The 13,933-nt window shown below is 44.8% G+C and overlaps 1 protein-coding gene across 3 annotated transcripts in view; it reads right to left on the reverse strand.

Moving 5' to 3' along the window:
- Positions 1-7,934: 7,934 nt before the first annotated feature.
- eIF2Balpha (eukaryotic translation initiation factor 2B subunit alpha) overlaps positions 7,935-13,933 on the reverse strand; it is a 46,106-nt gene continuing 40,107 nt past the window's right edge. The window contains exons 6-7 of one of the 3 annotated variants that reach the window (XM_068380456.1): positions 8,614-8,739; positions 7,935-8,448 (exon numbers count right to left, since the gene is read on the reverse strand). In XM_068380456.1, the coding sequence (XP_068236557.1) occupies positions 8,293-8,448; positions 8,614-8,739 (282 nt within the window). In that variant the 3' untranslated portion in view covers positions 7,935-8,292. The remainder of the gene's footprint in view (positions 8,449-8,613; positions 8,740-13,933) is intronic. The other 2 variants (XM_068380475.1, XM_068380465.1) reach the window with 2 other exon arrangements.

The raw sequence follows: 13,933 nt of genomic DNA on the forward strand, positions 1-13,933 counted from the left end.
AGCAAACCGTCCATATCACGTAATCAGCCATAAGTTTCAACATCCTTGTCACAGAGACTTCAAACTTGGTTTATATTTGAATGTATAAAAATCAACGCTAACGAAAAACATGCTGCTGTGGTGGAGGTCTTCACTCTACTGAGTGTCCCTCTAGTTTGTCTATAAAATCAAGGAAACTGTGAAAATAAGTCTTAGTGAACATCTAGAAATGACTTGGAACAAAATGAAGTAAAATTTACCTAAATTGGATAACCTACCGAAAAATGTTTCAGAATACTTTACGCCTCTCTATGCAAGGTACAGTATTTACTTGAATGACTTACGTTAACACATCTAGTGGCCGAAAAAAATACACAAGGTAAAATTCTAATTGGCCAAGGGTCACTGCTAATCAAAACATGAACCTTTAGCTTCCTGAAGTTATACAATATTAAAAATAATCTTTATTAAAAATTCACATCATAATAAAGGTATAAAAAGGTATACACGATCACCTACTAACACGGAACTCAGTGGTACAAAAGGTACAAAGGTTTCAGAATTCGTGAAGAAAACTGCTAGGAGAATATGAGCAGTTACACTAGTATCTCTGGATTACAAAATACACAAAAAGATAAAGTTGTTACTAAACATTAAATTACTTCACATTCTTATTAATAATCAAAGCAGTCAACGAACACCTGACAAAACTCAAAGAAGAGGGAATTTGCGAGAACATTCCTCCAAACACAAAAACACAATACTGTAGCCACTGGCCAGTACATGTTTATGTTGCACAAAGCAAGGATTAGAAACATTGTGATTTATTAGTTCAAAATGAGCTACTCAAATCTTATTTGTATCGAGAGGCAAAATAAAGACCTCTTATCTAGACACCAGTAACAAGAAAACTGAAAAGGAGTTAATGTGCTGTATCATCAAATAGTTATTTCCCATCAACCGCCAGATGACAGAGTAGTTCACAGAGTGGGTGAGGCATTTTACAGGAAATTGTTGTATTGGGTAGACATCGACACAGCTTCAAGTAGAAGCTATTTGAACATCAAGGAAGTTTCATAAAATTAATAAAGATTGGGTTTTGTTTTATTTCTTAAAATTATGTACCCTCCACATGCTGCCATCCCCTGATACCTTGCTTTAATGCATTATCTATATTATCTTGCATTTGCTTTTCCCACGTGCAGTTATTTATTCATAATCTGTGTGAGTAATTTCTCTAAATAATTTGACCCTTGATGCAAATCTAATATTCACAGAATTTATTTCTTTCTCCTTTTCTTGAATTTGCTTTCTGGGTCATTTAGCATGCTGTAAAATTTTGGGAGGTACAAAAAACTTGATAAATATGATATTTTAATTATAAAATAAATTTTTGAATATACTTACCCGGTGAATATATAATAGCTGCAACTCTGCGGCTCGACAGAAAACACACTCAAAAAACTCGCGAGCGATCGCTATGAAGGTTGCGGGTGTGCCCACCAGCGCCAACTGTCGGCCAGATACCACTCTTGCATGTAAACAAACCCTTCAATTCTTCTCGTCCCGCTGCGTCTCTATTGGGGAGGAAGGGAGGGTCATTTAATTTATATATTCACCGGGTAAGTATATTCAAAAATTTATTTTATAATTAAAATATCATTTTTAAATATTTAACTTAGCCGGTGAATATATAATAGCTGATTCACACCCAAGGCGGTGGGTAGAGACCAGAGTTAATTAAGTTTACAGCGTATAAGCTAAGAGTTTTTTCATTTTGACAGTTATCAATATAACAAAACCAAAATATATAGGTACCTGGTAAGCAAGTTGACTTAGACGATTACTCTGCCTTGTAAGTCTGTCTTCCTCACGGAGCCCAGCGATCCTCTTAGGATGCTGAAAGACTCCCAGGAGCTGAAGTATCAAGGGCTGCAACCCATACAACAGGACCTCATCAAACCCCTAATCTGGGCGCTCTCAAGAAATGACTTTGACCACCCGCCAAATCAACCAGGATGCGAAAGGCTTCTTAGCCTTCCGAACAACCCATAAAACAATATTAAAAACATTTCAAGAGACAGATTAAAAGGATATTGGAATTAGGGAAGTGTAGTGGTAGAACCCTCACCCACTACTGTACTGCACTCGCTGCTACGAATGGACCCAGTGTGTAGCAGTCCTCGTAAAGAGTCTGGACATCTTTCAAGTAAAATGACGCGAACACTGACTTGCTTCTCCAAAAGGTCGCGTTCATGATACTTTGCAGAGATCTATTTTGCTTGAAGGCCACGGAAGTTGCTATAGCTCTAATCTCGTGCGTCTTAACCTTAAGCAAAGATCGGTCTTCCTCACTCAAGTGGGAATGGGCTTCTCGTATTAAAAATCTGATAAAATATGACAAAGCATTCTTTGACATAGGTAAGGATGGTTTCTTAACCGAACACCATAACGCTTCAGATTTACCTCGTAAAGGCTTAGTACGAGCTAAATAGAACTTAAGAGCTCTAACGGGACATAATACTCTCTCTAGCTCGTTGCCTACGATCTCTGATAAGCTAGGAATATCAAAAGATTTAAGCCAAGGACGAGAAGGCAGTTCATTCTTGGCCAGGAAACCAAGTTGAAGAGAACAAGTGGCTTTTTCTGTCGAAAAACCGATGTTCTTGCTGAAGGCATGAAGCTCACTGCCTCTTTTAGCCGAGGCCAAGCACACCAGGAAAAGTGTCTTAAGAGTGAGATCCTTCAGGGAGGCTGAATGTAAAGGCTCAAACCTGTCTGACATGAGGAACCTTAGGACCACGTCTAAGTTCCATCCAGGAGTTGCCAAACGACGTTCCTTAGAGGTCTCAAAAGACTTAAGGAGATCTTGTAGATCTTTATTGTTGGAAAGATCTAAGCCTCTATGCCGGAAGACCGAAGCCAACATGCTCCTGTAGCCCTTGATCGTGGGAGCTGAAAGGGAGCGAACCCTTCTCAGGTATAAGAGAAAATCAGCGATTTGGGCTACAGAGGTACTGGACGAGGATACAGATACTGACTTGCACCAGTCTCGGAAGATTTCCCACTTCGATTGGTAAACTCTAATGGTAGAAGCTCTCCTCGCTCTTGCAATCGCACTGGCTGCCTCCTTCGAAAAGCCTCTAGCTCTAGAGAGTCTTTCGATAGTCTGAAGGCAGTCAGACGAAGAGCGTGGAGGCCTTGGTGTACCTTCTTTACGTGGGGCTGACGTAACAGGTCTACTCTTAGAGGAAGACTTCTTGGAAAGTCTACCAGCCATCGAAGTACCTCGGTGAACCATTCTCTCGCGGGCCAGAGGGGAGCAACTAACGTCAACCTTGTCCCTTCGTGAGAGGCGAATTTCTGCAGTACCTTGTTGACAATCTTGAATGGTGGGAATGCATATAGGTCTAGGTGAGACCAATCTAGGAGAAAGGCGTCTATATGTATTGCTGCTGGGTCTGGGACTGGAGAGCAATAGATTGGAAGCCTCTTGGTCATCGAGGTTGCAAAGAGGTCTATGGTGGGTTGACCCCAAGTCGCCCAAAGCCTCTTGCACACGTCCTTGTGGAGGGTCCATTCTGTAGGAATCACCTGACCCCTCCGACTGAGGCAATCTGCTAAGACGTTCAAGTCGCCCTGGATAAACCTCGTTACCAGGGAGATGCCTCGATCTCTTGACCAAATGAGCAGGTCCCTTGCGATCTCGTACAGTGTCAGGGAGTGGGTGCCTCCTTACTTGGAAATGTAAGCCAAGGCTGTGGTATTGTCCGAGTTGATCTCCACCACTTTGTTTCGAAGGAGACTCTCGAAGCTCATCAAGGCCAGGTGGACTGCCAAAAGCTCCTTGCCGTTGATGTGCATGCTCCTCTGACTTGAGGTCCACAGACCTGAGCATTCCCGACCGTCCAGTGTCGCACCCTAACCCAAATCCGATGCGTCTGAGAATAGAACGTGGTTTGGTTTCTGAACTTCTAGGGGAAGTCCCTCTCTTAGACTGATATTGTCTTTCCACCAAATCAGGCATGCCTTTACTGTTTCGGAAATCGGGATTGAGACCGCCTCTAGCGTCTTGTCCTTTTTCCAGTGAAAAGCTAGATGGAACTGGAGAGGTCGGAGGTGTAGCCTTCCTAGCGAGACAAACTGCTCCAGGGATGATAGAGTTCCTACTAGACTCATCCAATTCCTGACTGAGCAACTTTCTCTCTTCAACATCCTTTGGATTACGAGCAGGGCTTGATCTATTCGGGGGGCAGACGGAAAAGCCCGAAAAACTGGACTGCGAATCTCCATCCCTAAATACAGTATAGTTTGGGATGGAATCAGCTGTGACTTTTCCATGTTGACCAAAAGTCCCAGTTCCTTGGTCAGATCCAATGTCCAATTGAGATCCTTCAGACAGCGATGACTGGACGAGGCTCTGAGAAGCCAGTCGTCCAAGTAAAGGGAGGCTCGGATTCCCGATAAATGGAGGAATTTTGCCACATTCCTCATAAGCCTCGTAAACACGAGAGGAGCAGGACTTAGGCCAAAGCACAGGGCCCGAAACTGGTACACCACATTGTCAAAAACAAACCTCAGAAAAGGTTGGGAATCTGAGTGAATGGGGATGTGGAAGTATGCGTCTCTTAGGTCGAGAAAGACCATCCAGTCTCCCTTTCTGACCGCTGCTAAGACTGATTTCGTGGTCTCCATGGTGAACTTTGTCTTCGTGACAAAGACGTTCAGAGCACTGACGTCTAGCACCGGTCTCCAACCTCCTGTCTTCTTCGGTACTAGGAAGAGACGGTTGTAAAACCCCGGTGATTGAAGGTCCGAGACTTTGACCACCGCTCCCTTCTCTAGCAAAAGAGACACTTCTAGTTTCAGGGCTTGTCTCTTTGCTTCCTCTCGGTAATTGGGAGAGAGATCGATGGGGGAAGTCGCTAGAGGAGGTTTGTGTACAAATGGAATTTTGTACCCCTCTCTGAGCAACCTCACAGACTGTTGGTCTGCGCCTCTCTTCTCCCAGGCTCGCCAGAAGTTCTTGAGTCTGGCACCTACTGCTGTCTGAAGCTGCGGGCAGTCAGACTCTGCCACGTGAGGACTTGGATCCTTTCCTCTTTCCTCTCTTTCCTTCGGCACGAGTACTTCCCCTGCTGGGAGCTCTGCCACGAAAGGGCGGAATAAACCTGGACGCTGGAGTGTCTATCCTTGGTCTAGCAGAAAAGGAAGTCACAGGAGTCCCTTTGCGAGCAGAGGACGCTACCAAGTCATGGGTGTCCTTCTGCACGAGTGACAAAGCTATGTCCTTAACCAAAAGTTCAGGGAACAAAAACTTCGATAAGGGGGCAAAGAGTAGCTCAGATCGTTGACAGGGAGTAACTCCTGCCGACAGAAAAGAGCATGAAGTAAACGAGGAGGAGAGCTCATTGGATCCATCGCGGATGGCTTTATCCATGCAGGACATAATGAGTAAGGAGACATCTCTATCAGCCGATGAGATTTTCCTACTCAAGGCTCCCAAACACCAGTCAAGGAAGTTGAAAAAAAGCTCTAAAAATGCCCTTCAGTAGATGGTCAAGGTCCGAGGATGACCAACTAATCTTCGAGCGTCTCATGGCTAGGCGGCGGGGAGAGTCTACAAGGCTTGAGAAGTCGCCCTGGGCAGAGGCAGGGACTCCCAAGCCGAGAACTTCTCCCGTGGCATACCAGACGCTCGATCTAGACGAGAGTTTAGATGGGGGGAAGGCAAAAGCCGTCTTCCCTAAACTCCTCTTGGTTTCCAACCAATCGCCTAACAGCCGTAAAGCTCTCTTGGACGAGCGAGAGAGAACAAGTTTTGTAAAGGCTGGCATGTCAGCAGGTACGCCTAAAACAAACTCAGACGGCGGCGAACGAGGGGCCACAGAGACAAAGTGTTCGGGAAACAACTCTTTAAAAATGAGCATGACTTTTTTAAAGTCCATAGATGGCGGAACCGCTCTTGGTTCATCAATATCTGAAGGATGATCCTCAGGCTGAGGGTCAGCAACGTCCTCATCCGAAAGTTCCTCATCTGACAACTGATGAGAAACAAGCAAAGGGGTTGGCAATGCTTGACACGCAGCGTCCACCCGCACTGGTGCATAAGTGGCGGACCAGGACGCAGCGTCCTGTAACTGCTTGACAGTCTGGGAACTGTCAACAACAACAGGTGCGTGAGGACGCACAGCGTCCACCCGAGACTGTTTAGACCGCCTAGTCTGAGCAGTCAAAACAACTCTAGGTTGCGGAAGTTGACGCTCAGCGTCAAAACAAGTCAACTCCGATGGTTGGCGAACGTCCTGAACGTCACCAGGCGCATCAGCAAGTTGCCTAACGTCCAAATGCGGCTGAAAATCCACACGAGAACGCATCGAGTGTGGTTCTACCCCAACTGCTTGACGTGACTTGGCTACACCAGCGTCAACAGGACGCACAAATGAACGTTTGGGTGGCTGAAGGCCAGGATCTCGATGAGATAAACGGCTAGGCTCAACGGAAACCTTATCGGCATTGTAGTCTTCCATAAGGGACGCAAGCTTAAACTGCATGTCCTGCAGTATAACCCATTTAGGGTCCACGGGAATGGGTGCGGTAACCGACGGGGTTAGCGTCTGAGACGGCACAACTTTGCCTTGCTTAGGCGGCGAGCAGTCATCCGATGACTGCAACGGGTCCGAACTGTCCCAATGACTACATCCAGGACGTTGGACCTGTCCTGAAGGGACCGACTTCCGTTTAAGAGGCCTAGAAACCTTGCTCCACGGTTTCTTGCGTGAAAAGCCTTCGGAAGACGAGGAAAAAATGGGTTCTTTCGTCTTATGGTAGGGGCGATCTTGGTGAGATACGCCTGATACCATAGAGGGAACGTCTGTTCGCTGATCAAGGCCTCTCGAACCCATAAGTCGTACGACATTACTTCTCCCCTGGGCTTGGGAGCTTGCAAGAGGTCCCGGACTAGGTGAACAACAGGCACGAACAGACGAACCCTCGGTCGCAACACTGTTCACAACACTTTGCGCACTAATCACTTTCCCACTTTCCGCCGTGGCACTATGACACTTAAGTTCCTTCACGTCAGCCATGAGTTGATTACGATCAGTTGCTAACGCTTCAACTCTTTCCCCCAAGGCATGAATAGCACGTAACATGTCTTGCATAGACGGTTCCTGAGTGCTAGAAGGGGGGTTAGGAACAACCACTACAGGGGAAGGATTAGGTTCAGGGGCATGTGGAGAGGAAAAATCTACAGACCTAGATGAACTCCTCCTTACCCTATCTCTCTCTAGTCTACGTGCATATTTATCGTATTCGAGCCAATCGAATTCCGAAAGGCCCACGCATTCCTCACACCGATCTCCCAATTGACAGGTTTTACCCCGACAATTGGAACAAACAGTATGTGGGTCGAGAGAAGCCTTTGGAAGACGCCTATTACAGTCCCTAGCATTACACTTTCGAAATCTAGGTACTTGAGAAGGGTCAGCCATTTTGAACTAGTCAAAGAAAATTCCAAAAACAATACAAGTCATCAACAAATAATCTGATTCAATAAAGAGTTCAAGAGTTTATGTTGAGGAAAAAACACCTGCACTGCGAAAGCTCAAACCAAAATAAAGTACTTCACCAAATATGATGAGAAAACTCCAGGTTCTACAGCGAGTATGAATACGTCTTGTCGTCAACGTCGACAGAGAAGAATTGAAGGGTTTGTTTACATGCAAGAGTGGTATCTGGCCGACAGTTGGCGCTGGTGGGCACACCCGCAACCTTCATAGCGATCGCTCGCGAGTTTTTTGAGTGTGTTTTCTGTCGAGCCGCAGAGTTGCAGCTATTATATATTCACCGGCTAAGTTTAATATTTAAAACTTACTTAATATAAGACAATAAACTTCATCAACTCATGTTACACAGAAAAACTGTTTGGATAATAAAATCCATATCTTTTAATAAAAACAAAAATTTATTTTTGAAACAATTAAAAACCTACAGAACAATGTAAACAAACTTAATAAGATACTGCCAAAAGAAAAAAAAAAAGTCATGGGAGAGCAAATATGATACAGTACTGAAATCATCTGTGACTCTCCCTAGTTTCTTATACTTTGCACGAGACCTTTCTTAACAGTGTGTGTGTGTTAAACTGCGTAGAGGATCTGTCTCATTAAATATCCCTAAAAGTCAAAACTTTTCTATTTTCTATTTTAAGTAACAATGTTCACTCTAAAAAATGTATTCCTGTATACCCTGATTTTAAGTTTGGCAACACCAAAAGCTTGTAATACATGTTCTCTCCTAAAGTCTTTTTGCCTATGTATACAGCTTGATCAGATACTCGGTGACTGCAGATGTAGGAAGGACACCTAGATCTGTATACAGTAACGTAATATTTTCTGGATGTGTGTAATCCACAAGCGGATGTTCACTGAAGGTGTCTTCACCAGAGTTCAGAACAGATGCTTTGTGCTGATGAAAAGAGAAAAGAAATATAAATGAAAAATTTCAATGTTATTCTTATCACAATCAACAATCTTCTAAATATCATATGGTTTTATACAATAAATATTCTACCTTTCAATTAACTTTTACTCAAAATAACAAACCTTCCATTACAATAAAATGAGTTCTCACCAAATATGTTTTAGGAAGAGAAGAATTGTTGAGTGGAATGATGCGAAGGAACTTGAAGCTCTCCACCAAGACATACACAGGCTTATTCTTCAAGTGTGCTAAAGTGGCTATGGTACAACTTCCAATCTAAAAAATAAAACATAGTACTGTATACAATGGTTAGCACCATTTTTGCATTTGAACGTGAAGTAAACAAAGTAAATACAATATGTAGTACTTAGGTATACAAGTTCAATCCATTCCAGGAGCAAGCTTGTAAACCCAAAATTCTTGTAAACCAATGGAATTCACTCAATGCGTTCCACACATCCATAAAAACGCATATACTAAATGTTAAAGGTTTTAGATGTTATATAAAGAAAAAATTTTAATTAAAAAAAATTAATACAAATTAATAAATCACAATAAAAATAGAAATTCTGGCAAAATAACTCGCACTTCACCTTTGATGATAGCTGTAGCTGGGGTATGGTGGGAGGAGGAGGAGGAGATAAATTAATTTGCATTTTAGCTTCAAGGACAGTCATAGCTGGGGTATGGATGACAAAAGAGTAGGAGGAGGAGGAGGAGACAAACTAACTTGCACTTTACATTTGAGGAGAGTCATACCTGGGGTATAGGAGACAAGAGAAGGAGGAGGAGGGGGTTACTGCTTGGAAGGCTAATTTCACTTCATGATAACCTTGCATAAAACACCAGATCTCTCTCATGAACAGCATTAACTTTCACTAACTGCAATACTTAATTTATCCTTTCTAGGCACTTGGTCACCTTTTAATACTCTCTTATGTTCAGTTTTGATACAGAACCTATCTAGAGTCAACTGCTTTGTTCTTCTCTTTAAAATTTCATGTTCATGAGACATTGCATTATCAGTGTTATTAATAGCTTCAGTACTCGCCCTGAGGAAACAGCATCTTGCAAGCTTCTTCACATTTTCAACATTTCCTCCTTTGATGAAATCTCTGCAATTTCTTGATACAGACCTTTATTCAGCTCCAAAACCATTGCTTTTCATAAAATGTTATTTTCCTTAGTAAAATAAATTTTTGAATATACTTACCCGATGATCATATAGCTGTCAGCTCTGCTGCCCGACAGAAAAAACCTACGGGCGGAATACGCCAGCGATCGCTATACTGTACAGGTGGGGGTGTACATCAACAGCGCCATCTGTCAAGAAGGTACTCAAGTACTCGATGTCAACAAAGAACCAATTTTCTCCTCTGTCCACTGGGTCTCTATTGGGGAGGAAGGGTGGGTCCTTTAATTTATGATCATCGGGTAAGTATATTCAAAAATTTATTTTACTAAGGAAAATAACATTTTTCAATATTAAACTTACCCGATGATCATATAGCTGATTCACACCCAGGGGGGTGGGTAGAGACCAGCATTACATGTTGACATTATTATGAGCTAAGTATTCCGTATTTCATTTTAGCAGTTATTCAAAATAACAAGCATAAAATAAATAAGTACCTGGTAAGGAAGACGACTTGAACAATTACTCTGCCTTTTTAAGTACGTCTTCCTTACTGAGCCTCGCGATCCTCATAGGATGCTGAGCGACTCCTAGGAGCTGAAGTATGAAGGGTTGCAACCCATACTAAAGGTCCTCATCAAAACCTCTAATCTAGGCGCTTCTCAAGAAATGATTTTGACCACCCGCCAAATCAAGTAGGATGCGAAAGGCTTCTTAGCCTTCCGGACAACCCAAAAATATTTCAAGAGAAAGATTAAAAAGGTTCTGGAATTAGGGAATTGTAGTGGTGGAGCCCCCACCACTACTGCACTCGTTGCTACGAATGGTCCCAGAGTGTAGCAGTTCTCGTAAAGAGACTGGACATTCTTAAGATAAAAGACGCGAACACTGATTTGCTTTTCCAATAGGTTGCGTCGAATATACTTTGCAGAGATCTATTTTGTTTAAAGGCCACGGAAGTTGTGACAGCTCTAACTTCGTGTGTCCTTACCTTCAGCCAAGCTTGGTCTTCCTCATTCAGAAGGGAATGAGCTTCTCGTATTAACAGTCTGATAAAATGGGATAAAGAATTCTCTGACATAGGCAAAGATGGATTCTTAACTGAACACCATAAAGCTTCAGACGGGCCTCGTAAAGGTTTTTAAAATAGAACTTAAGAGCTCTTACAGGACATAATACTCTTTCTAGTTCATTTCCAACCATACGATAAGTTTGGAATATCGAACGATATTGGTCAAGGCCGAGAAGGCAGCTCGTGTTTGGCTAGAAAACCAAGTTGTAGAACATGTAGCCGTTTCGGATGAGAATCCGATGTTCTTGCTGAAGGCATGAATCTCACTGACTCTTTTAGCTGTGGTTAAGCATATCAGGAAAAGAGTCTTAAAGGTGAGATCTTTCAGGGAGGCTGATTGAAGTGGTTCGAACCTGTCTGACATAAGGAATCTTAGAACCACGTCTAAATTCCAACCAGGTGTAACCAAACGACGCTCCTTCGTGGTCTCAAAAGACTTAAGGAGGTCCTGTAGATCTTTATTGTTAGAAAGATCTAAGCCTCTGTGACGGAAGACTGATGCCAACATGCTTCTGTAACCCTTGATAGTGGGAGCTGAAAGAGATCGTTCTTTCCTCAGATATAAGAGGAAGTCAGCTATTTGAGTTACAGAGGTACTGGTCGAGGATACGGATACTGACTTGCACCAGTTTCGGAAGATTTCCCACTTCGATTGGTAGACTCTAAGGGTGGATGTTCTCCTTGCTCTAGCAATCGCTCTGGTTGCCTCCTTCAAAAAACCTCTAGTTCTCGAGAGTCTTTCGATATTCTGAAGGCAGTCAGACGAAGAGCGTGGAGGCCTTGGAGTACCTTCTTTACGCGTGGCAGACGTAGCAGGTCCACCCTTAGGGGAAGTGTTCTGGGAACGTCTACTAGCCATCGAAGTACCTCGGTGAGTTATTCTCTCGCGGGCCAGAGGGAAGCAACTAGCGTCAACTTTGTCCCTTCGTGAGAGGCGAACTTCTGCAGTACCTTGTTGACAATCTAGAACGGAGGGAATGCATATAGATCTAGATGTGACCAATCTAGTAGAAAGGCATCTATATGAACTACTGCTGGGTCCGGGATAGGTGAGCAAAGTATTGGGAGCCTCTTGGTCATCGAGGTTGCGAAGAGATCTATGGTTGGCTGGCCCCAGGTGGCCCAAAGTCTCTTGCATACATCCTTGTGGAGGGTCCAATATGTTGGAATTATTTGTCCCTTCCTAATGAGACAATCTGCTATGACATTCAAGTTGCCTTGGATGAACCTCGTTACTAGTGAAAAGTCTAGACCTGTTGAACAGGAGAGGAGGTCTCTTGCGAACTCGTACCATGTCAGAGAGTAGGTCCCTCCTTGCTTGGAGATGTACGTCAAAGCAGGGTGTTGACCGTGTTCACCTCCACCACTTTGCCTTGAAGGAGAGACCTGAAGCTTTTCCAGGTCAGACGTACTGCCAGAAGCTTCTTGCAGTTGAAATGCATTGTCCTTTGACTCGAGTTCCATAATCCCGAGCATTCCCTACCGCCTAATGTCGCACCCCAGCCTACGTCCGATGCGTCCGAGAAGAGAACGTGGTTGGGAGTCTGAACAGTCAGGGGAAGACCCTTTCAAAGGTTGATAAAGTCCTTTCACCAAGTCAGACCAGACTTTATCTTTCCGGAAACCGGGATCGAGACCGCTTCTAGCGTCTTGTCCTTTTCCAGTGAAAAGCTAGATGATACAGAAGAGGACGGAGGTATAGTCTTCCAAGTGACACAAATTGAACCACGGATGACAGTGTCCTAACCAGACTCATCCACAGCCTGACAGGGCAGTGTTCCTTCTTCAGCATCTTCTGGATGGATAGCAGGGCTGGGGGTTGATCGTCTTGTTCAGCAATGTCCTCATCAGAGGGTTCCTCATCCGAAACTGATGAGGAAACGGCAACCGAGTGGGCAACGTCTGACTCGCTGAATCCGGTCGCACTGGTGGATGCGTGACGGAGCCGGACACAAGATCATGGTACTGCTGCACAGTCTGTGAACTGTCAACCATGGGGACGCGAGGAAGTACAGCGTCAACCCGAAACTGTCTAGACTGTCTGGGTTGTGCAGTCAACCCCCTACAGGGTTGCTGAGGTTGCCGCACTGCGTCACAACAAGTCACCTCTGCTGGTTGTTGAACGTCTTCCTAGTGACACACTGAACGTCCACAACCACCTCCGAGAGTCGCTTAACGTCAACGTGCGACTGGCAACCCACACTGGGTCGCACCGGTGGAGGAACCATCTCAACTGGCGGACGTGAGTAGGATACCTCAGCGTCAACAGGGCGTACAACCAACCGGTAGGAAGGTTGTTGGCTAGAAGGTTCTTCTCCGTAAAAAATCCTCTAACAAGGACACAAGCTTGGACTGCATGTCTTGCAACAAAGCCCATTAGGGTCTATGGGAGCAGGTGTGGCAACAGACGGGGTTAGCGACTGAAGCGGAACCATTTACCATCCCTGGAAGCCTTGTTATGCTTTAATTAAAGTCCATAGGAGGCTAAGCAGCTTAAGGCTCCTCTCCAAATGACAGAGTCCTCAAAGGAATATCAGAAGGAGGGAGAACAGCACTTTCTCATCTACAGGAACCATGTCCGAGAAAAGCTAGGTTATTTCAGTGAGGGTCTCACTGGTGCAAAAGCAGCAGACCAGAAGGCAACGTTATGTAACTGCTTGACAGTCTGTGAACTGTCAAAAACTGAACTGTCAACCACAACAGGTGCGTGAGGACATACAGCACTGGTGCATTAGTAGCAGACCAGAAGGCAACGTCATGTAACTGCTTGACAGTCTGTGAGCTGGCAACAACCAAAGCTGTGTGGGGAAGCCTCAACTCCTGACTGACTAGTCTGCTGCGGGCGAGTGGCGGTAACCACAGTGGGTTGCGGAGGCTGACACACCGTGTCAAAACACGGCAGCTTGTGGTAGCTCACGCACGGCAACGGAGTGCTCCGTGTGTCTGTGGGAGTCAGCATGCGTCTGGCAGGGTCGACTGCGCATGGGTGGAGGAGCTCTCACAACAAGAGTGTGGGAGCAGGCAGCCATGCTGGGTGCACAACCGTGGCAGGTTGTAAGCAAACGGGTGCATCGTCAACCTTCTCCGCAGTCGGAGAGTGGGAGCAGGCAACAACCAAAGCGGAGTGGTGGTGCGTGGTGGGGACTGCCGTGGGTTGCGGAAACTAACGCATCGCGTCAAAACACGGCAGCTTGACTCCACCTTCCCACTGCTGATGCGGTAGCTCACGCATGTTAACGGAGGGAGCCGCACGTCGGCTAACG

The sequence above is a fragment of the Palaemon carinicauda genome, chromosome 1, assembly GCF_036898095.1.
Source record: "Palaemon carinicauda isolate YSFRI2023 chromosome 1, ASM3689809v2, whole genome shotgun sequence".
NCBI classification, from domain to species: Eukaryota; Metazoa; Arthropoda; class Malacostraca; order Decapoda; family Palaemonidae; genus Palaemon; species Palaemon carinicauda.